Source organism: Phyllostomus discolor, chromosome 2, assembly GCF_004126475.2.
Source record: "Phyllostomus discolor isolate MPI-MPIP mPhyDis1 chromosome 2, mPhyDis1.pri.v3, whole genome shotgun sequence".
NCBI classification, from domain to species: Eukaryota; Metazoa; Chordata; class Mammalia; order Chiroptera; family Phyllostomidae; genus Phyllostomus; species Phyllostomus discolor.
The window spans coordinates 44,246,272-44,266,732 of record NC_040904.2 but is presented as its reverse complement, the minus strand read 5'-3'; the positions used below and the strand labels follow the sequence as shown (position 1 = coordinate 44,266,732).

The window sequence follows — 20,461 nt, the reverse complement described above, 5'->3', positions numbered from 1 at the left end:
TTAAGCACTAAGTTATACTTCCTTCCTTTCTTTTTTAAAAATATTTTTTTATTTATTTTTAGAGAGAGGGAAGGGAAGGAGAGAAGGAAATATCAATGTGTGATTGAGTCTTGCCCGCCCCCTACTGGGGACCTGGCCCGCAACCCAGGCATGTGCCCTAGACTGGGAATCAAACAGGTGACCCTTCGGCTTGCAGAGCCACACTGAATCCACTGAGCTACACCAGCCAGAGCTATATTTCCTTTCTCATTCTAGGAATGTTCTTTTTCAAACTGAGTATGGTATACACATACATATTAGATTTATTATTTACACCTTTTTATATTGTATTACAGATGTCTTATATATGAAATATTGCATTTAAACATATACATGCTCTTACAAATACCAAAATATATAAAACTATAATCGGAAGGAAACCCGTTGCTCAAACTTCTCTAGAGCCCTGAAGGCTAGGAGTGGGAGAGAACCCAGTGGGACAGCTGGACCTCTTGCATCCCATTACCTGTTCCTCTTGAGCAGCGCTTTTCAACTGGTGTACAAGAATTTAAAAAATATGTGATACCTGACTATTTAGTCGAGGGCACTGACCCTCTTTTCCCTTACTATCAAATACAAAAATTTGATAGCCAACACAAGAGCCTTCCGGTGTGAATGAATAAAAAATATACTTTTTTTGTAAAAAAATATGTAATATTTTTTGGTGTGCCTCGGAATTTTAGTAATTAGTTTATGTGTGCCACGAGATGAAAAAGGTTGAAAGTCGCTGCTCGTGGAATCTCACCAATCACGGCCGCAATATCCTCTCTGACCTCAGAGGGCGCTGTCCTCACCCTCACTGCACACAAGGCATAGGACCAAGTTTTAGAGTTTGGAAAATGATAACTAGGTAACAATAGCTCCCAGTGCCCATCGGCCCAAACAGAAAAGTGGTAGGCATTGTGCTCCAGCTTCCGGCATTGTGCTCCAGGTGCCTGCGTGTGCCTAATCCGAACGGAGTTCGCAGTTCCATTTCTAACCGTGAATCCGACGCTCAGAACGGATTCAGGACTTGTCCTAAGTCGCAGAGCCAAGTAGCGCAGGAACGTGAACTAGATCCTCTGAGCTCTCCAGTGTTCGGGGCTGCCAGTCACGGGAGGGTCCCGAACGGGGCTCTGAGTCACCTACCCTGCTCAGATTCAGAGAGACTGTTTTCCTCGGGAGGTTTGGGGTGGATAGAAAACTGAGACTCTCTTGGGTACAGTTTGCCCCGGCTAAATACTGCTCAGATTCTGAAGGTACTGGATCTTGGCTCCTGACTGGGGCGTCCTCAGAGAGAGGCAGACTGACGCGAGGAAAGCGAACAGAGAGAGCCGAGGCGGGGCCGGACCAGGAAGCTCCACCTGAGCTGGGCAGCGCCAGGAATACCCACCTAGCACGAGGATACGGTCCTCCGGCCGCAGCTCCGGTTCCAGCAGGGCTCGGAAAGAGGCAAAGTCCCCGAACCACTCGTAGGGGGCAGAGTCCACCGAGCCCCGGTAGCGCCTGTCCCAGTACTGAACCTCTCGGTACTCGTAGTTTCGTTCCGGTAACTCCGGCAGGGACTCGGGGGACCTGGAAGAGGCCATGCTTGCTGCAGCCGGGCCTGTAGGGAAGTCGGCGGGCCTGTTTAGGTGGGGCTTGGTTCCCTGGTGTAGCCAGTCGGAATGGTGGAATATGGCAGGAGGCGTGGCCTTTGTGTCTCCACCCCCAAATGCGGTTGCCCAACATAAACACGTGGAACTTCCGTCCTCGGCTAAGCGCTCTTTGAAGAAGCCTCCGGCTGGCGAAGTTACGTTGTCCAGACTGAATCCTCCTGCTGTACTTCTCACTTCCTTCTGAGAACCACTTCATAGTGTCATACTTGGGTTTATCACTGCTCCCTCTCGTGTTTTCAATTTGAACTGCTCCTTTCATTAGATCCGAAAGACCCGTCTCCCCAGTTTTGAGCATTTGGAAGGCTCTGAGGGTTGGCGGGAGAGATGCAGACACAGGTCTTGCCCTCCAGGAACGACCAGCATGAACACATTCTCAGTACAGGCGAACTGTTATGCTGGGCCGGAACGCGTGGTAAGGACGCGGGCAGAAACGTTGCTTTTCTGGGCAAACGGTATATACTGAGGAGTAAGACCATTTCTGCTCTAGGAGAGTGCAGTCCGTCAGGAGATACCGATTCATAAGAAGTCAATTTTAGTGTAGTAAGTAACTTTGGAAAAGGGTCAACGCTCAGTGCGTTAGGACAACGGGCGCGAGGAGCGGAACCTAAGTGCCAAAGGGTCCGGTTTCCAGAGTGGCAGACCCACACAAGCGGTGCACCATCAAGATGGCGGCGGGTGTGCGGAAACGCGCCCGGGCGGGACCCGCATCCCGGGTGGCGGGGCGTTGCGGGCAGTGGCTGCGCCGCGCCTGGCAAGAGCGGCGTCTGTTGCTCCTGGAGCCGCGCTACACGCTGCTGGTGGCTGCCTGCCTCTGCCTGGCGGAGGTGGGCATCACCTTCTGGGTCATTCACAGGGTGGCATGTGAGTGAGCCGAGGGGGAGGGGAGGAGAGGGGAGCGGAGAAGGCGGGAGGGAGGTAGAATCGAACTCCTCACTTAAACCGGGACTCGGATTCGGAGCTCAAACCCAGACCCAGGTCCACTTAGTCATCAATTACAAACCCGTACCTTTTACCCCAAATTTCAAGCCTACTCCACAGAAAACCAAACCTGATCTTAATCCCTCCCCCATGACGGAAGGGGCAATCCTAGAGATTGGTCCTCCACCCTGAAGGTACAACTTGCTGGGTCAAGAAAGTAAACCAGCCTGGAAGGCATAAAACCTCAGTCCAAGTTAAGTACTGCTGCTACTGCTTGTCTCTGTGTCTTCCCCAGCTGGGTCTAATCTGCCCAATTCTGAGGTCTTTTTTAGCGCTGGAACATAGACCTTAAATTAAGTGAGGGTAGTACTAAGAAGTGAGACTGAAGAAGTTGAGAGACCAGATCATAAAGGAGTCTAAACTGTGTTAAGGACATAGTTAGCATAGTGGTTAAGAATCTAGGATCCTATAAACTCCAGTTTCAACTCTACCATTCCATCTCACTGATCTTTAGCTAGTCACTTAACCTCAGTAATTCATAGGTTACTCATCTAAAAAGGGGAATAATAGAGGTTGATCTTTATTTTAAGAACCTTAGGAATCTTTGAAGGGTTTTAGGCAGAGAGACATGATATGATTTCTATTACAGAAAGAGCTCCTCGTTGCAGGGTGGCAAATATATCGTGGTGGGGTGAAAGTGGAAGCTAGGAGCCCTAATTAGGAAGCTATTGCATGATTGAGGGTACAGGTTATGTTAGGCCCAAATTTGCATATGTAACAGTAGAGAAGGATGAGATAGTAGATATATGTAGAATGAAGAATAGACAGGACATGGTAAGTGGGGTTTAGAAATGAAAGAGGAGGAAGTTTCAGGGTTTGTGACCTGGGCAGCTGGGCGGTTGATGGTGCCATTCATAGAATCCAGGAAGGAGAGCAGGTTTCGACTGGAAGATTATAAGTTCAATCACAGACATTTTGAGTTTGAGGTGCCTGGGTTCACCCAAAGAATGTCAGGTATACATTTAGGTCAGCGGTTGTGATAGAAGTTCTGAGAATGAACTGGAATTCTGTGCTTTAATGGGCTAGAGGTCTCAGGAGCAGACAAGTTCTGGACTTGGAAGTAACCACACCATTTTTTCCTTTTCCAGATACAGAGATTGACTGGAAGGCCTACATGGCTGAGGTAGAGGGCGTCATCAATGGCACCTATGACTATACCCAGTTGCAGGGTGACACTGGACCTCTGGTGTGAGTGGAGATAGGCGGTTCAGCGAGGGTGTGAGGGGCTGACTAGATACCAGGCTGGATATCTCACCCAGACTCACTTCCTTCTCATCTTTCAGGTACCCAGCTGGCTTTGTGTACATCTTTATGGGGCTGTACTATGTCACTGGCCAGGGCACTGACATCCGCATGGCCCAGCATATCTTTGCTGTGCTCTACCTGGCTACCCTGCTGCTTGTCTTTTTGATCTACCACCAGACCTGCAAGGCGAGTCCACAATACCAGGACCTGGGTCCCCAACCTGGGAGGGTTACAGTGTGGTGATGGCTCTGGGTTGGTGAGCTGACCTTCTCTACTTTGCCCACCTTGTAGGTACCTCCCTTCGTCTTTTTCTTCATGTGCTGCGCCTCTTACCGTGTCCACTCCATCTTCGTGTTGCGGCTCTTCAATGACCCAGTGGCTATGGCGCTGCTATTCCTCAGTATCAACCTTTTGCTGGCCCAGCGCTGGGGCTGGGGTTGCTGCTGTTTCAGGTCAACATCCCACCCACCTGGTCCCCTTTGTTACTTTTTGTATTTCCACCACTTTCTTCTCAATTTTCTGCAGCAGAGGGAGTAAGGGAGTGGCCAGACAATATAGATCGGTCAGGGCCCTGACAGGTGAATCCAGGATCTGTAGAAAGTCTCCACTCCAACCCACAGCATACACATTCCCTCTTCCCATCCTCTTTTCCTTCCAGACAGCATCTGTTGTTGGCGTTGGTCATTGAACATTCTTAATACTCGGTATATACTTGCTTGCTCAGTCTGGGCATAGAAACTGGGTGTCTACTCCCTATTCCCCTACCCCCTCCCAGGCTACCTTACCTTTCCTCTAGCAGTTCTGAGTGTTGGCCCTATCCTGGAGCTTGGTGGTGGAGGGAAGGGGTTGCTATGATGGTGGTGGGGGGTGCATCTTTGGGTGGGATGCATGGCCCTGGAGCTGATGTCCACCCTTCTTCTTTTCTGCCCACCCTAGCCTGGCAGTGTCTGTGAAGATGAACGTGCTCCTCTTTGCCCCTGGATTACTATTCCTTCTCCTCACACAATTTGGCCTCCGAGGGGCCCTCCCCAAGTTGGGCATCTGTGCTGTCTTACAGGTACTCTACCTTACCCCTTCCCCTTTTTAATGAAGGGGAGGCCACTCTGTCTGGCCTCCTTCCCACCTTGAGACTTCCTCAAAGCCAAGAGACAACAGTTTTGGAGTTGATTCTGGGCTGGGCAGGCACTACTTCTCTGGGCTTTGGTTTCTTTAGCTGTAAGATAAGGAGGTTGAACTAGATGGTCTCTTAGGGCCTTTCTAGCTCCACCCATGTATGACTTAAAGCACTGTTATTACCAGCATCCTCAGCTTCTTTGGCCCCAGACTTTGGCAGGGGGGAGAGGGAGGCTGGCTTTCTTGCTATACTTAATGGGATTTAAGGAACCTCTGAGACTTCTGCCCTGTTCCCACTCCCTTGATCAACATGAGGCTGGAGGTGAGCCTGGGCAGCTCTGCTGACATCACACCTGTCCTCAGGTGGTGCTGGGGCTGCCCTTCCTGCTGGAGAACCCCATCGGTTACCTGTCCCGCTCCTTTGACCTTGGCCGCCAGTTTCTCTTCCGCTGGACAGTAAACTGGCGCTTCCTCCCTGAGACCCTGTTCCTGCATCGTGCCTTCCACCTGGCACTGTTAGCCACCCACCTCACCTTGCTCTTGCTCTTTGTTCTGTGCAGGTGGCACAGGTGAGAAAAGGGGAGCAGTGCCACCGGCACAGTTTGGGGAGGAGTGATGGGCCTGGGCCTTAGGGCTGCTGGGGGAAGATGTTGAGCTCATGGAGGTGAGTTTAGAGCTTGTCCCATGATGGGGGCTTGATGAATGTCTGAATGGCTTCTCCCCAGGACGGGAGAAAGTATCCTGTCGCTGCTGAAGGATCCCTCCAAAAGGAAGGTTCCACCCCAGCCCCTCACACCCAACCATATCCTTTAAATCATGGGAAGGTAAGTCTTGCCATCTCCAGGTGCAGATGGGGTCCCTGGTCAGGTAGCCCGGGATGGCTGGTGACATGGAGAGAAAAGGAGGCACTCGTGATAGCTGCAGGGCCCATGCTTAGAGCTCCCACTCTGTACCAAACACTGTCCTGAGTATTTACATACTTAAACATATTTATTCTTAATTTTAAATATTAATGAGTGATTATGAGTGCTCGTCCTCTGCCTGGTGCTATACTGAGAGGTTTTTAAAAAGATTTTATATATTTCCTTTTTAGAGAGGTGAAGGTCAAAAGAGAGGAAAATATCAATGTGTGGTTGTCTCTTGCACACCCCACACTGCAGTCCAGGCATGTTCCCTAGACTGGGAATTGAACCTTTGACCCTTTGATTTGCAGGCCAGCACTCACTGAGCCACACCAGCCAGGGCTATATACACTCTAACATTTAAAGCTCACAGGAGACCCTGATATAGGGAGGTATTTTTATTATCCTTACTTACAGATGGCAAAATTAGGGCTTTAAGAGGTTAATTTACTAAGCTAGGAAGGGATGGACTCAGTTGGCCTTATGGCCCTAGGTATTACTATCTCCACCTTAGACTGAGGAGTAGGTACAGAGAGCTTAAGAAAGTTGTCCAAAGATATGCATCTGGGAATGGTAGAACAAGGGGGCTATCTGACCCCAAAAACTTTTACCCTTCTTCTTTGGAACCTCCCTGCCTGCCCCCACCCCACCCCCAACTCCTGCCCCTTCGGCTCCTGCCCTTGGCCTTGACTACTGCATACAGATCGTTTCTACCCTCTTCACCTCCAACTTCATTGGCATTTGCTTTAGCCGTTCTCTCCACTACCAGTTCTACGTCTGGTATTTCCACACACTGCCCTACCTCCTGTGGGCCACACCTGCACGCTGGCTCACACACCTGCTCAGGTACTGGCTGGGACGACCCGGGGGAGGGGAAGGGTCAGGGAGTTCCTCCCCCCAAGGCCATGACCACGGAGGGGCTGGAGTGAGCTTCAGGGCCGGGGCCTAGAAACTGGACAAAACCTGGAGCATATTTCTCATCTCCAGGTTGCTGGTGCTGGGGCTTATTGAGCTCTCCTGGAACACGTACCCATCCACGTCCTGCAGCTCTGCTGCCCTGCACATATGCCATGCTGTCATCCTGCTGCAGCTCTGGCTGGGCCCCCAGCCCTTCCCCAAGAGCATCCCACACAGCAAGAAAGCCCACTGAGATCTATCTCTTCCCCATTCTTGGACCCTGGGTGTGGGTGGACTCTGTGTGCTTCCCAATAAACCTTACCAAGTCCACTTCTGTGCAGCCTACATGGAGGTGCCTAGACCAGGTTGTGAGGGGCATGCACGTGGAAGATAACTCATTCAGACAGTTTTAAGAGGCACTTTATTGCGTAGGGTTTGGAGTCTCTGGCTCTCTCCCTTTCACTGCACTGTACAGAGCTCGGGGGGAAGGAGTGGGAGAGAGCACAAGCAGGCACTTTCTGTGGGGGCAAGAGGATCCTAGGAAGGGGATGAGAAGCAGTTGGGGGCAGGCTGCCACCCACCTACCCCCTCCCAGCACCAGGAGGCCAGCCCCGGTGGCAGTGACTTGAGTCTGCTGGGGGGCACCAGCCCCAGCAGTGGACAGCCTTCACACGTTTGCTGGGCTGTAACACAGCAGGTGTAGCTGCAGGTTCTGGTCCCAGTGGCGTAGCAGCAGGAAGAGACCCCGGGCGGCAGCCTTGAGGGCAGCCAGGTCAAGGCCGTCGGGCAAGTGCTGTGCCCGCAGCCAACAGTCAGCCTTAGCTGCTGCCAGTTCCCACTCACCGAAGGCAGCAGCACAGCGGTGCTCCAGCCACGCAAGTGCCACTGCTGTGGCCCAGGTCCTGCCCCGAAGGTCGGCACCACCCTGCCCTCCTGCACCCTCTGAGGCCTCTGTGTCTGAACCCTGCCCGCTGTCCACCTGGCCTGTACCCTCGGAGCCTGAGCTGGGTGATGGGCTGCAGGAAGCCGTGGCACTGTCACCCTGGCTGACACCAGGACCCAGGAGTGCCCAGGGAGATGAGGCTGAGGTGGGGCTGAGGCTGGCGCGGTGCGCAGCGAAGGGTGAGGCCCGGCACAGGCGCTCCTGTGGGATGTGCACCGCAGTGCAGAAGGGGGCGTCCAGGCGGAAAGAGCCGGGGGCCTCCTGCAACCGCACCTGAGGAGAGAGGAGGTGGGGGGAGAAGTGAGCTGAGACGGCCCTGGCCCTGGCAACACCACCCTCCACCTCCCGAGTCCTCACCAAGGGCAGATAGTCATGGTCGCTGCCTTCACTGTGCCCACCACTTGTCTGGCCCGTGTTGGGGCTGCAGAGTCTACTGCTTTCTGGGCCTGCAGTCTTCCAGCGACCCAGGCCGAGCCTCAAAGGAGGCTGTGGGGACATGTGTTGAGGACCTCCAGTAGGGGCTGCAGGGTCCCCCAAAGCAGACTTGGAGTTGTCATTTTGGTCCGGATCCAAGCCACCTGCCAGAGAGCCACGCTGAAGTCCTGCTTCAGAACCAGGCAGTGCCATGGTGACCCCTTAGCCCAGGTGCTCCCCACCGCTCCCCCAAACTTGAGTGTTACCTTTACAGCAGACAGCTGTGGGCAGAGGAGCTGCATCTAGAGGGCCCTGAGAAGCAGGAGGGGTGCATGCTGGGGTGCCTGGGGGCTCAGCTGGCTCTGCAGGGGCACAGGAGACAGGGCTGAGGTTTGTCTGGAGGATAGCCAGTGAGATGAGGACCAGCACTAAGAGGTTACCCAGGAGGGACTCTACCTGAGCTCCGCACCTGCAGGGCTGAGGGCAGGACCTCCCTAGTGGCAGCATCCACAGCTATGGGGCAGGTGAAGCAGGAGGGGGCAGAGCTGACCTTGCTTGTCTGAAGGGCTCGGAGCCGGGACCTCCGGGCATGGCCTGTGAAACCAGGGAGCAGTTTGCTGAACAGGAGGGGGTGCGCGCCCACCACCCACCCTCTACAGAGAGCTCCATAGAAAAAGTCTCGGTGCTCCCACAGCTTCTCTGTCCTTGAACAGAGTGGAGTTTCTCAGGGTCAGGACCAGTTTGGACTCTCTGACTTGGACAAGGTGGGGTTAGGTTGAACCTCCCACCCACAGCAGGGCTAGGCCTCTTGGCCGCCCACCATTCAGGAAGCACTGACTGGCGCCTTTCCATCCACGCAGTTGAGCACTGTCCGACAGGACTTCCTGTGGTGATGGAACTGTTCTCTATCTGCATGATCCAGTGTGGCAGCCGCTAGTCATGTGTGACTGGTAGGCACTTGGAGAATAGCTAATGTAACCAAAGAACTGAAGTTTTAACCGTGTATGACTTGAATAGTCTTCCTGAATGACATTTGTTTTTATGTTATGGGCACTGAGAATCCTTACAAGATCTCATTTCCCTCTGTTGGTTGCTAAGAAGCTTTCTAATTTTGGGTCCCGTGCTCGAAAAGGCACATAACCTCATGGTGTGTATCTTTAATAAAATTTTATTCTCCCATCCCTTTTATTATCCATTTTTCCCATTGCCCTGCCTCCTTTTTTCCTTGTTAGTGTGGGTGAGCCCACACTAAGTCGTTTGTGTGCAAAGTGAGGTGCAGAGAGTGATCAGACACATAGACCGGCTCCTCTGCTGCTCCGCCCCATACAGGTCCCTTGGTCCCTGGTGGGGCCCCGCCAGCAACTCACCCCAGTCCGCCACGGTCTCAGCCCCTCGGAGAGCCAGCTGCTCATTGTCCCGGACCACGGAAGCCGCTGTCAGCCGATGGAGTGCTTGGTCCCAAGCGCCTTCTCTTCCAGGGGATGATGGAGGCAGTGAGCCATCATCCGCAGGCCCCCAAAGTGTCTCTAGTCCAACACCCACCTCCCAGCACATAGGCTGCTCCCCACACAGGGCCCGGATCACCACATGGCAGCGCGGGGCCTGGGGAGGCAGTGGCACTGCCGGGGCGGCCGGTTCCCCGTCGGGGGGCACACCCGTGAACAAGAAGGGTGGCTCCATCCACATGTCCCAGTCCATGGGGGCTGGGGAGAGCAGGGTTCCTGAGGAGACAATGGCAGGGATGGGGCAGGGTGGAGCCCTGGACTCCACCTTCCCAAGATCTCGGTGTCAGAATCCAACTCTCCATCCACCCCTCACCTGAGTCATCGACGCCTTGTCCCAGCTGCTGCCCTGACTCAGGGCCTGTCCTTTCCGGTGCTGCACCCAGAGAGGGGTGCCGGGGACGGCCAAGGACTGGGTTCACCCGGCCTGGGGGTGATGAGAGGCTTCGGCCGGCCAGAGCCGCTCTGCGTCGACGGCCCAGCACCTCAGCACTCAAGGCCCCAGCCTGCATGTGAGAAATGGAACCCACCAGTCAAGAAGTGCAGAGCTCCTGGCCATCACACATACACCCACAACTGGCCGCGTGCCCCTTTGTCTGAAACCCTGGCCGGCTGCCACCACCCTTAGAAAGGCCAGGCTGCTCGTGGGCTCTGACGCCCCAGTGCCATCTCGCTCCACACTCTGTTTCTCACTTAAGGTGGTCATTCATCTGTGTTTGTTCATGCTGTGTCCCTCTTTGCCTGGCTCACTTCTCCCTGCTCTTCCAGATACAGCCCCTGCTTTCCTGACTCCCTTGGACGGGGTTAGCCACCCTGACTCTCAGCCCCCAGAACACCACGACCCTGTGCTCGTCACTGCACGCTGCCTGGTGTCATCTCTGCGGGCTCATTGTGGTGAACGGATGCGAACTGAATCTCACCTTGACTGGAGCCAGTGGGGGTGGAGGCAGAGGGCAGGAGTGGGAGCCTGCAGGTTCCCCGCTCAGGGGAAGGCTGCGGCAGCCCTGCTGAGAGGGGGGATCCAGAGGGGCACTGCCCTCCGGGGAGCCGGGGCCCTGGGATCTGGGGGACTCGCTGCTGCCCGTGGAGCCCAGGCCTGGCTCGGGGCTGGCAGAGCAGTGGGTGAGCACATACTGCTCCCGAATGTACGAGGACTGGAAGATGCGACGCCATATGGCTGTGTCAGAAGAGGGGTTGGGTCCAGGGTCCGTGACTGGGTCCGTCAGAGCATCAGCACCTAATGGAGGCAAGAGAATGGACCCCGGCCCTGGCCTCTCCCACTGCCCTCCCCCCCCAACACAGCCACACACATATACCCGGCTCTCACTCTGCTCTGAGTCCCCAGCAGCCCACGGGCTGGACAGCTCTCCTGACGCGGTGCCTGTTCCCACTGGCTCCGAGGTGCCAGTGGGATCAGTGCCAGGGCTGGTGGCGGATGGCACCTCCTCTGGGGATGGGAAGACGGAGCCACCCAAGCTCTGCCAGCCAGGCTCTTGGTCCTAGAGAGGAACAGCCATTGGGAAAAGAACCAGACTGTAGTTCGATGCTGCCTCTTTCCAAACAGGATTTAAGGTGGCCGACTGCAGGAGGCAATAAAGTTAACAAACCAGAAATGAAAGCCTAGTACTAAGGAAGGAGAAGCATCTGTACTAACCACAGGGTTACCAGAGCTGCTGTGGCTGAGCTTCAGGTCTGGCCCTGAGCTTCCTGGCAACCAGGCAAAAAGGCAAACAGTCCATTATATAGTTTTCATGGTCAAAAAGGAAGAGGAAGAAGCATGCTTAGTTCTTTTTCTTCGAGAGAAAGCTTTTCATGATAAAAATAACTATCATGTCTCCAACTCCTACTATGTGTCAGGTACCCTACCAAGAGCGTGTACATTGTAACCTCTTGTTACAACGATCCTATGAAAAAAAATGAGTCCGAGGAAGCCTCTCAGAGAGGCAACTCAACTAGCTCAAAGTCAAATGGCTAGTGCCTGGCAGAGCTGAGACCTGAGGTTTCATCTAGACTGTGCTCCATCTGTCCCTGAATGTTACAGGAAATAACCTGATGACACCTTCTGTAGGGCACTCTGTGAAGTAATGAGCAACTTTTGACAAAAATCTTGCAGCAAATGCTGGAGCTGTTCTCTGTGTCTGTGTAATTTGGTGACCTTTGGTAAAAGCCAAGGGCAACACTTCAAAGGACAACTCAGGGGAAGACCTTGAGAGCAGGTGGGTTGTAGTCACCTCGGGGGGCCTGGTGGATCTCTGATGAGGCCTGGAGGTGGGGGGAGACCTTGGTGGACAGGAACAGGAAATGGGAGAAGGGTTTGGAAGAGATGCAGGGGCTTCTGCCATCCCAGGCCCACCTCCCACACCCCAGCCCAGGCCTACCCCAGGGGCACGAGGCCGGAAGCCATCCACCCTAAAGAGTGAGCAGTAACCGAGCAGCTGGTCCCCGGGGTAGAGTGCTGGGATCTCCCGGGGGGTCAGCAGTGCCTCCACCGCATCGGGCACAAACCAGTCCACAGAGACGTCACTCAGAGCGGGCTCCAGTGCCTTCCGCAGAGCCTGCACCAGCTGTGAGGGGCGGCCAGAGGGAGGCCATGGGAGAGAAAGAGGTGCCACACAGCTGACAGGAGAGCCTCTGGCTGAGGGGATCAGGGTCAGGCTGGGGTCAGGGGAAGGAACCGGGCTAGGAACAAGCAAGGGGGGCTGAGTGCTCAGTCCTCAGGGCTTGGTCCGTCTCCTGGCCAGAGCTGTGCCATGTGAACGAGGCAAGACTTAGCGAGGATACAACTCAGTACCCGGACACACTGAGAATAGTATTTGGGGGGTGGTCAGAGACTATGCCCCTCCACCTTTAGCCTCCTGAAGCCCCACACAGCAGCACCTGTAGCTCCTCCCCTGATTGGCATCTCAGGGGAGAATAGGGACTGGAGTGGGGGAGAGAAGCCAGGAGACCCCACAACTGGACTGGGTTCTGGTTGAGACTCAGTGGAACTCAGGGGAAGGACTTCCAGGAGTAGGGAACAGGGCCCAGGCTGAAGCTCACCATGGGCTGCAGCCTCTCTCCAGGCCTCAGGAAGTAGGCCTGGCCCCTGCTGAGGGCAGACAGACCCCGGAGCAGCTGGTGGCAGGCAGGCCCTAGCCCAAAGGAGAAGCACCTGATGAAAGAATAGAAGCACGGTGACCTTCGGGATCCTCTCAGGGGGTCGATCTCAGGCCCTGTCTCTGCCCACCCCATACCTTGCTGCCCCCCTGTGCCACCTCACAAACTCCAGGGTTTGGTGGGTAGTGACGGCCGTGGGTGAGGCAGCAGTGAGCAGGAACAGCTGCCGAGGGTGGGCCCTGTGCTGGGGCTGCCTCATGGCCCAGTCCAGCACAGCCAGCACGTCTGGGGGACCTCCCACCGCCTGCAGGGTCTCGACACTCTCACAGACCAGCCTCACCGTGTCCTGGAGAGAGAAGGCATGGGCTGGGCCGCGAGGGGCAGAAACGTCCCCACTAGACCCCCAGATCCCGGACCACACTCACATCACTACAAAGCCTGCTCTCTGGGAAGAGGGGCTGCACTGAGGTGCCAAACATGGCCAGGTTGACGAGAGTCTGGGATGGGAGCGACTTCATGGCTAAAACGATGGCATCCTGGGGAGGAGGAGGGAGGGCAGCATGAGGCAGGTCCCACGGGCCCTGGTAGAGAGTAAGCAACACCAGATTGCGGGCCTTTTCCAGGTCCTGTGTAAAACGAGGGCATGGATGTGCTAATCTGGGAGAGGCCCTGTGTGTGAGAGACCTTCTGAGAAAGACTCTGGGAGTGAGGACTGGGAGTGTGAGGGAGACTCTGAGTGTGTGAGAGACCCTTCGTGTATGTGACTCTGGAGGTATATATGACACTTCGCTTTGGGATTAGGTGTGTCTGAATGCAACTTTACGTATGGGAGAGGCTCTTGGGGTCTGGGAGAGAACGTCTGTGTATGAGAAGGAGAGAGTGAGTGTGTGCGTGCACACAAGCTGCAGCCCACCTCAGCCCGCCATCCCACCCACCCCAGGCCTGCCCACACGGCGCCCCCACAGGCCTTGTGTGCCGCGCTGCTGCCATCCAACAGGAAGAGGAGCTCTCGAGTAGCTGTGCCCAGGTGTCCCGGCTTCACGCTCAGGTCTGGGCAGAAGCTCAGCATCAGCACGGGGTTCAGCAGGATGTCCTTGTGGAAGCGCCGCTGCAGGAACCACACCTGAACATGGGAGCCCAGATGCATCTGGGGCAAGGCTCAGTGCAGTTCCAACCTAGGCTGGCAGCAGGACCCAGCCCCGGGGCCTCTTTCTATCTTTCTAGCAGCCAGGTCAGGCCCCCAGGCAGCAATACCTGCCGGTCCACATCACTGTTCCTTCGCCGGAGCCTCTGGAAATCCCGGCGGGCCCTCACCCGGGCCTCATATTCTGCTGAACTCAGACTGCCGGCCTCCAGCATCAGGTGTGGCTGGTGGGGCTCTGGGGAGGAGGGGACACAGCTTTGTCGAGGAAGTCTCTGTCTCTGGATCCCAACTGCCCAGTCCCGATGTCCTGAGAGGACCTGGAAGGTCCAGCCTCCTTGCACCACCAGGCCCACCCTCACAGCTGACTCAGTCCATCTGGCTTCGAGCCTGAACTTAAAAAATGCTACCCAGGTGGTCCTGAAGCTGGTCAGAGCTGGCCCACAGTGTGCCCCAGGCTCTCACCACTGGGGTGTAGCAGGATCTCCAAGGCCCGGTCACAGCGGTGGCTCTCAGCCAGTGTGACACAGATGGTGGCTGCAGAGCTGGCATGAGGTGGGGCATCTGCCCGCAGAGCATGAGAGGGGCTCTCCAGGCCTGAGGGACATAGAGGCAGGGAGGGGTGACAATCGCCCCACTCCGAGTCAGCACCAATAGCATAAACATCACCTTTGCAGACCATGGAGGTGGGGGGCCAAGGGCCGCAACTGATTCAGTTCAGCTCTCACAGCCCGATCACAGGCTGGAATGGACCGGAGGGGGTTTCCCGGCTTCCATGGGCTGGGAGGCAGATTCCCAGCTCGTTTCCCGGCTGGTCAAACCAATTACTGATTTAGCATTCTCCCCCACTTCTCGCACGAGGAAACTCCACTTCACCATTTGGACTGCTCTAACTGAAAGCCTCTCTCTTCCCATCGGTAAGTGGAGTGGTATGTAAATAAATGACACTGACAAACTGAGGGGGGTGTGTGTTGTACAGAAATGTCCAGAGGATGCTCCCCCACTGTGAGACTGGAGGTTTCTATGTCTTAGGTCCCTGTCTTCTTTTTGTCCTGTGTTCCTCCCATCCCTGAGCCTTGAATGATTTCCCAGTCAGCTACACTGGGAGCGGCACCCACCTGCCAGTAGGCACGGCCCAGTCACGAGCATCTCGAAGGAGAAGGTGTACGGGGCAGGGCAGCGGGCAGGGCCTAAGAACACGTCTGGAGGGGCAGCTGGCTCTTCCCAGGCTGGACCTTCCTCCTGAGGGCTGCCCACCCCAAAGCAGCTGGTGGGGCTGGAAGGTAGCATAAGGAGAGTCACTGGGCCACCACCAAGACCCTTAAACCCTCTGGCTGACTGGCCCCTTCTCCACCCTGCCCATCCCAGGGGCACCCTGCCCCTCACCCGCACTAGACCCACAGAAGCCGAGGGAGGGACGAAGAGAATCACCATAGGCCCAACCTGTCGTCACAGAGCCCCGGAGGTCTGGGGGCGCCCGGAGGACCTGGCAGGGCCAGTGGGGTGAGCACAGAGGGCAGAGCCACACACAGCACCCCATCAGGCCTTGAGGGCAGCGCCCGGCTGCTGCACAGGGTCACTGTCATGGTGCCCGCCGGGGTGATGAGGCCAGTGGGCAGCACCAGTGTGGACCGGGACTGGGCCAGATCCAAGACAAGATGACCTATGATGAGTGAGAAAGGGGGTCAGAGGGGGCTGGAAGCAGAAAAGATGAGGGAAGGTAGGGGTGGAGCAGGCACTGAGTCAGGGGAGCCTGGGCAAGGGGTGCTTGGTGTGGCTGCAGAGACCACGGGCTAGTGCACGGGTGATGCAGGATGGAGACATGAGATGACCGGCAGTAGGAAGAGAGGTGGATGGATGTTGAGAGGATCTGGCTGTCATTATAAAAGGGAGCAGTGACAAACAACACTGCTAAGGGAGGGCTGAGGAGGCCGTGCATGCCCACACCATGCCAAGGTCCTGGGGGACTCATCCCCTCTGTCCCTCTGCCCCTGTCTGCCCCTATCCACTCAACCCTTGGGCATAATCTGCCTAAAGGGCCATCCCTTGTGGGCTGACAACTCCCATAGCCTGGGACCCCCAAAGCCCCTGCTCATGAATAGAAAGGACTTCCCCACTGACCACCGGGAGGGCTTCAGAGTTTCTGACCCAAGAGGACTTGAGGAGCAGTAATCTGCCTGGAAGCTGCCAGAGGGCGTGAAGCTGTATTTGCATACCAAGCGCATCCTTTTACCTGGACCACAGGCTTGTTTGGAGATGGGGGAGCCGTGCTGCTACGGAAACGCCAGGTGGGCGGTGGGCGCAGCGGCAGCCAAGGCCTTGGGGGAGGGGGCTGGCCCCGCCCACCCGTGCAGCCCTACTTCACCTCCCTTCTCCGCAGTAATCACTTATCCATTCTTTCGAGAAGTGCTTGCTGAGTAAGTGAAGGGGGGAAACACGGGAGGTAAGAAGGAAGAAAGGGGCTTCCTTCTCAGCCAGCTGAGGCTTGAGGACACCTGTCACCATGGAGAGAGCACAGTTTGAGCCTCGGCTCTGTGGCTAGTGACTCTCTCGTTTTGAGAAGCCTAAGTTTCCTCATCCATAAAATGGGGGGGGGGGGCGGGGCCATAGTGATTGTATCTCGAAGATCATTGTGAGGAATAAACGAAATAACAGATGCAAAGCACCCAACACCTAGGAGACCATTGCTGTTACTTCCGTCACTATAAAAGGGAGAAGGAGAACTACGCTTGGATTCATCACATACCACTCTAGATTCAAACGAGACGACACCAGCGACTGGGTTTGTCAGACGTAAATCACCATACACACGGGGTATTTCACTGCCCTCCCCCAGCACCACTTAGTTCCAAACCTCCGCTTACACCATCGCCCCTGCCTGGAGTGCCTTTCTCCTCCCCGCTTCACCACATCCCCCTTCCTACCAGTCAAATGATGGCTCCACTTCCTTCTGGAACATTCCTACTCTGGCTTCTAGCTATCTGCTGGGTTTACACCAACTCTCAACACCACTGGGTTCTGTCCCACTTCTCACTCGAATGGTCAATCCCATGTGCGGAAATCGAATGAATGGACAAATAAGTAAATAAAAGAATGAAGTGCACTTCATAAAAACTAACACAGGGGTTGGCTTCCATCCTCACCCAGCCCCCACCCAGCCCCTTTGTGGTGAGAGATGCTGGGACTTGGAAGTGACTGAAACCCTGTCCCAGCTCAGGAGCTAGTGCTCCAGAAGGGGCGACAGATGTGTGACTGCCTGCTGTGTCTGTCTCCCTGGCCGAAACCCTTGGGTCAGGCCTGGGTCACGGTCCCCCAGCACCTGGCCTGTGCCAGGTGCGCAGTCAGTAACTGTTGAATAAAGGGATGAATCAATGAGTGGAAAAAAGAATCAGTGGCCGGAGGGGGCAGGATGGGGAGGAGGAGGCGCAGGACGCAAGCAAAGCAGGTGCAGGAACAGACTGGCTTGTGGCCAGGGTTCCCTGGACTCACCCTGCGCACAGCGGCGGGGCATCGAGGCCCCCAACGCGGGACCCAGTGCGCGGCAGCACGCGCCCTGCGAACGACGCCTGCTCTGCAGCTGGAAGGAGACGCGCCGTCCCGCAGCCTCTGCCTCAAAGCCCGACACCACTTCGGCCTCGGCCAGCGGGTACACGAACACACCTGGGGCGGGGGCACGAGCGGCGTCGGCTTTCGCTCTGCACCCGCTGCCCAGCGCCCTGCGTCCCCTCCGGGCCTCACCGTCCACTGGCTGCGCCTGCGGGTTGTGGTAGGTGAGCCGGGCCCGCAGGCTGAGGCAGGGTCCGTTGGCGCAGGCCCGGACCCAGGAGTCGGTGAGGGGCAGCGGTGTCCAGCTGGAGGGGCAGTACAAGCCGGGCATGGTGCCCTGGGGAGGGGTGCTGGGTGAAGGGGTGCGCAGGGTGAGCCCAAGGCAACCCCCGCGCGCGGGAAAGCCCGCTGGAGCTTCCTAACTCGCGCAGGAGGCCGGAACCCGCAGGGCTGACCCGGGGCTGGAACCCGCCGACAGGTGCAGAAGGGCGGGCGCGGAGGAGGCAGGGAGGGGGAAGCGAGACCCGCATCCTCGCCCGTTACCTGGGAAGCCGGGGCGCCGCGCAGCTCCCGGCAGCGCGGGACCGGGGCGCGGAGGGTTAATGATTAACCGGCGCTCCGGGCGCCGAGCGGTCCCGCTTCTCCAGGGGCGGAGGGCGGGGTGGGGCGGGGGCCTCACACAGCTGTTCCCCGACCGCTCCCCGGCCTCACCGCCGTGCGTACCTGCGGCCCCCGGGGCCCCGGCAGCCGCCAGCTGTCGGAAGTGGAGCGGGCGGGGGGTGGAAGACGCTCTGGGTGCCGAGCAGGGTTTTAAAGGGCCAGCGTCCTCCTGGGCGACCCCCGCCCAGCAAGGGGCAGCGGGGGCGGGGCGGACGGGCAGCCCCGGGCCGCAGTCTTCCTCCCTCCGGCGCCCCATCTGACCGGGGCGCTGGGAGGGGCTGCGGGCCCGAGGGGCGGGGGTTGGGACCAGAAGAGCGAGGTGGCGAAGCGAAAGGAGGGGTCTTTCGGAGCCGCGGCCGGGAGAAGTGTGGGGCCAGCGGGGGTCCGTCCAGGGCCCCGCTCCCACCCTGGCGGAGCTCATCTGTGTGTCTGTGTGTGCGCGCGCGCGTGTGAGCGCGCGTGTTTGTGTGGTGGGGGCTGCAGTCGCCCCCCTCCCTCGCCCCAGCCAAGCCGTCAGGGATGCTGTCGGCCGGGTCTCGGGATCGCCCCCTCCCCGCAGGCAGCCCCAGCCTCACCGTCGCGTCCTCGGCGGAGCTGCGGGCGCCAGGACGGGACCAGGCGAGCCGCGCCGCCTCTGCGCCGGGGGCCGCGCTCAGCTCCGCACCTGCGGGGCTCCCGCTCCAGACTCCCGCAGTGGCCGCTCGGAGTCCGCTCAGGGGCGTCGGCCCTGAGGGTGCTGGTCCCGCCCCGGCTCAGAAGGGCCGCCCCTCCGGCCCTCGGCCCCGCCTGCCGCTGCGGCGGGCCGCCGCTCCCCCGCCTCCAGCCCCTCCCACCCCGTGTGTGCGGGCCGCCTCCGCACCGGCCCGGCGGCTCCAGCCAGACAGGGCACCGCAGTGCAGCGACCGCGTCCCCGCCGCCGCTCAGCCACAGCCCCCCGCCGAGCGGGCTGAGGCCTCCGAGGCCCCACCCTCTCTGTCCTTCCGGAGGAGAGGCGTCCTGCACATGCAGCTGAGCTGCTCAGCCTGCAGCCCCCTAGTACTGCCGCGGCCACAGCCATCCATCCCAGCGTCAGCCCTCGCGCCCCGTCCCCCAGCTCCAGCTAGGCTTCCCATCTCTGCAGTGACCCTTCCTCATCACTGCAGCGAACCCCAGCTCCCTCTCCTCGTTGAACCCCGCGCCCCAGCACGCCATCCCCTTTCCTTCACGGAGTGCTCCTTCGTCACTGCAGAAACGTCGCAGGCCTGCAGGTATCTTCAGCTTGTGCGACCACTTCAGTGACCACTCACTCCAAGCAGGGACCTCCCTCACTGCAGCGACTTCCCCAGCCAGAAAGCAGACAGCCTTCCTGCCACTGCAGTACAACCTCCCCACTTTTTCTGAGAGCGGGGAGGGTGGGCAGGATCACCACCTCAGGCTTTCACTCCCTGAACTTCAGCTGCCCACTGCCTTGGAAGTGAGACCTTCGAGTCTGCAGAACTTTCTAGTGGCTGCAGACTAGCCCCCAACGGTGGCAGTGACCCCCACTCCATCACTGCAGCATGAAAAAACATCTCTGTTTGTGAAACAGCTTCCTTCATCTTGGCAGATTTTTCCTACGACTTGACAGTGTTATGCTGCAAACACTTAGGAAGTCTGTAAAACCTCTTCTCAGTCCCTGAGGGGGAGCCTGGGGGCCCTGGGGCTCCCAGTGACTGTGTTGCGGGGTCCCCCATCATGCCAGCTTTCTTGCAGAGGCCGCACTCAGATTCTGCAGAGAGAACTTGCAGAGAGCTGAGAGTGAGGGGCAGCAGGTGGGGAGTGGGCTTTCAAGCAAGACTTGGGCTCTCACCCCTCCCCATTTTATTCTTCTGACTCTGGTCAGCACCACCCACCATCTGGCCCCAAGGGGAGCCCCTGCCTTCTCGAGCGTCTGAGCCTTTTCCCTTGCTCAAAGCACTCAGCATGACGGCCTTCACTTGGCCTTATCCCAGGGAACTTCATGGTGGAAATGCACAAGGATGACACCATCGGGAGGGAGCTCCAGCTGTGGTCCCCACTGTCTGAGCACCTCTCCTCCCTTCTCTGCTGAACCCATGCCCAGCCTCATTCTGAGTGTGCTTTCCTCTTAGAGGCATGAGGAGAAACAGTAGGCGGTGAGTGGGCAGATAGGCCCTCCCGGTGCTCCAGGCAAGACCAGCCCAGGCCCTAAGGGCTCTGGGAAGTCCAGGCAATGGCCACCTCCCCATGGTGGTTTTGTGCTCTGCCCCTTCTGCAAATGACCCAAAATCTGCATATGGCTCTCAGGCCAAATGAAAAGCTGAAGGGCAGCAGTCATTAGGGGGGCCCCAAACCCATGGAAATGAAGTAAG

The 20,461-nt window shown here is 57.4% G+C and overlaps 3 protein-coding genes across 10 annotated transcripts in view; 1 reads left to right on the top strand and 2 right to left on the bottom strand.

The window, feature by feature from the left end:
- LOC114490606 (endothelin-converting enzyme 2) overlaps positions 1-1,687 on the bottom strand; it is a 30,730-nt gene extending 29,043 nt beyond the window's left edge. Inside the window, exon 1 of the mRNA XM_036017779.1 lies at positions 1,412-1,687. Coding sequence (XP_035873672.1) covers positions 1,412-1,607 — 196 coding nt within the window. The 5' untranslated portion in view covers positions 1,608-1,687. The remainder of the gene's footprint in view (positions 1-1,411) is intronic.
- A 626-nt stretch (positions 1,688-2,313) lies between these two features.
- ALG3 (ALG3 alpha-1,3- mannosyltransferase) lies at positions 2,314-7,141 on the top strand. Its single transcript, XM_028505027.2, has 9 exons — positions 2,314-2,537; positions 3,743-3,842; positions 3,938-4,085; positions 4,191-4,351; positions 4,836-4,956; positions 5,376-5,581; positions 5,738-5,814; positions 6,616-6,760; positions 6,902-7,141. Exons 1-9 carry the CDS (start codon positions 2,342-2,344, stop codon positions 7,062-7,064), a joined length of 1,317 nt encoding a protein of 438 aa, XP_028360828.1. The 5' UTR covers positions 2,314-2,341; the 3' UTR covers positions 7,065-7,141.
- A 74-nt stretch (positions 7,142-7,215) lies between these two features.
- Positions 7,216-18,816, bottom strand: VWA5B2 (von Willebrand factor A domain containing 5B2). Of its 8 annotated transcripts, none has more exons than XM_036017766.1 (19): positions 18,689-18,816; positions 17,646-17,790; positions 17,397-17,567; positions 15,339-15,570; positions 15,026-15,183; positions 14,373-14,504; positions 14,021-14,145; positions 13,734-13,889; positions 13,192-13,302; positions 12,904-13,112; positions 12,710-12,821; positions 12,049-12,234; positions 10,998-11,169; positions 10,591-10,907; positions 9,987-10,176; positions 9,536-9,889; positions 8,625-8,762; positions 8,435-8,530; positions 7,216-8,332 (listed from the first exon to the last, which is right to left on the bottom strand). In XM_036017766.1, exons 2-19 carry the CDS (start codon positions 17,782-17,784, stop codon positions 7,479-7,481), a joined length of 3,852 nt encoding a protein of 1,283 aa, XP_035873659.1. In that variant the 5' UTR covers positions 17,785-17,790; positions 18,689-18,816; the 3' UTR covers positions 7,216-7,478. The 8 variants fall into 8 exon arrangements, with proteins under 8 accessions (XP_035873659.1, XP_035873661.1, XP_028360965.1 ...); XM_036017768.1 differs by having other exon boundaries at positions 17,646-17,803; positions 18,689-18,781; XM_028505164.2 differs by lacking the exon at positions 18,689-18,816 and having other exon boundaries at positions 7,216-8,027; positions 8,112-8,356; positions 17,646-17,803.
- Between the last annotated feature and the right edge of the window lie 1,645 nt (positions 18,817-20,461).

Excerpts from the sequence above, each read along its gene's own strand:
- ALG3 (XM_028505027.2), top strand. The coding sequence starts at position 2,342 with ATGGCGGCGGGTGTGCGGAAACGCGCCCGGGCGGGACCCGCATCCCGG. Across the intron at positions 4,957-5,375 it reads GCATCTGTGCTGTCTTACAG|GTGGTGCTGGGGCTGCCCTT; the intron begins GTACTCTACCTT and ends ACCTGTCCTCAG. Across the intron at positions 5,815-6,615 it reads CCAGCCCCTCACACCCAACC|AGATCGTTTCTACCCTCTTC; the intron begins ATATCCTTTAAA and ends ACTACTGCATAC.
- VWA5B2 (XM_036017766.1), bottom strand. The coding sequence starts at position 17,784 with ATGCCCGGCTTGTACTGCCCCTCCAGCTGGACACCGCTGCCCCTCACC. Across the intron at positions 13,113-13,191 it reads AGAGCAGGCTTTGTAGTGAT|GACACGGTGAGGCTGGTCTG; the intron begins GTGAGTGTGGTC and ends TTCTCTCTCCAG. Across the intron at positions 12,822-12,903 it reads TGGCACAGGGGGGCAGCAAG|GTGCTTCTCCTTTGGGCTAG; the intron begins GTATGGGGTGGG and ends TTCTTTCATCAG.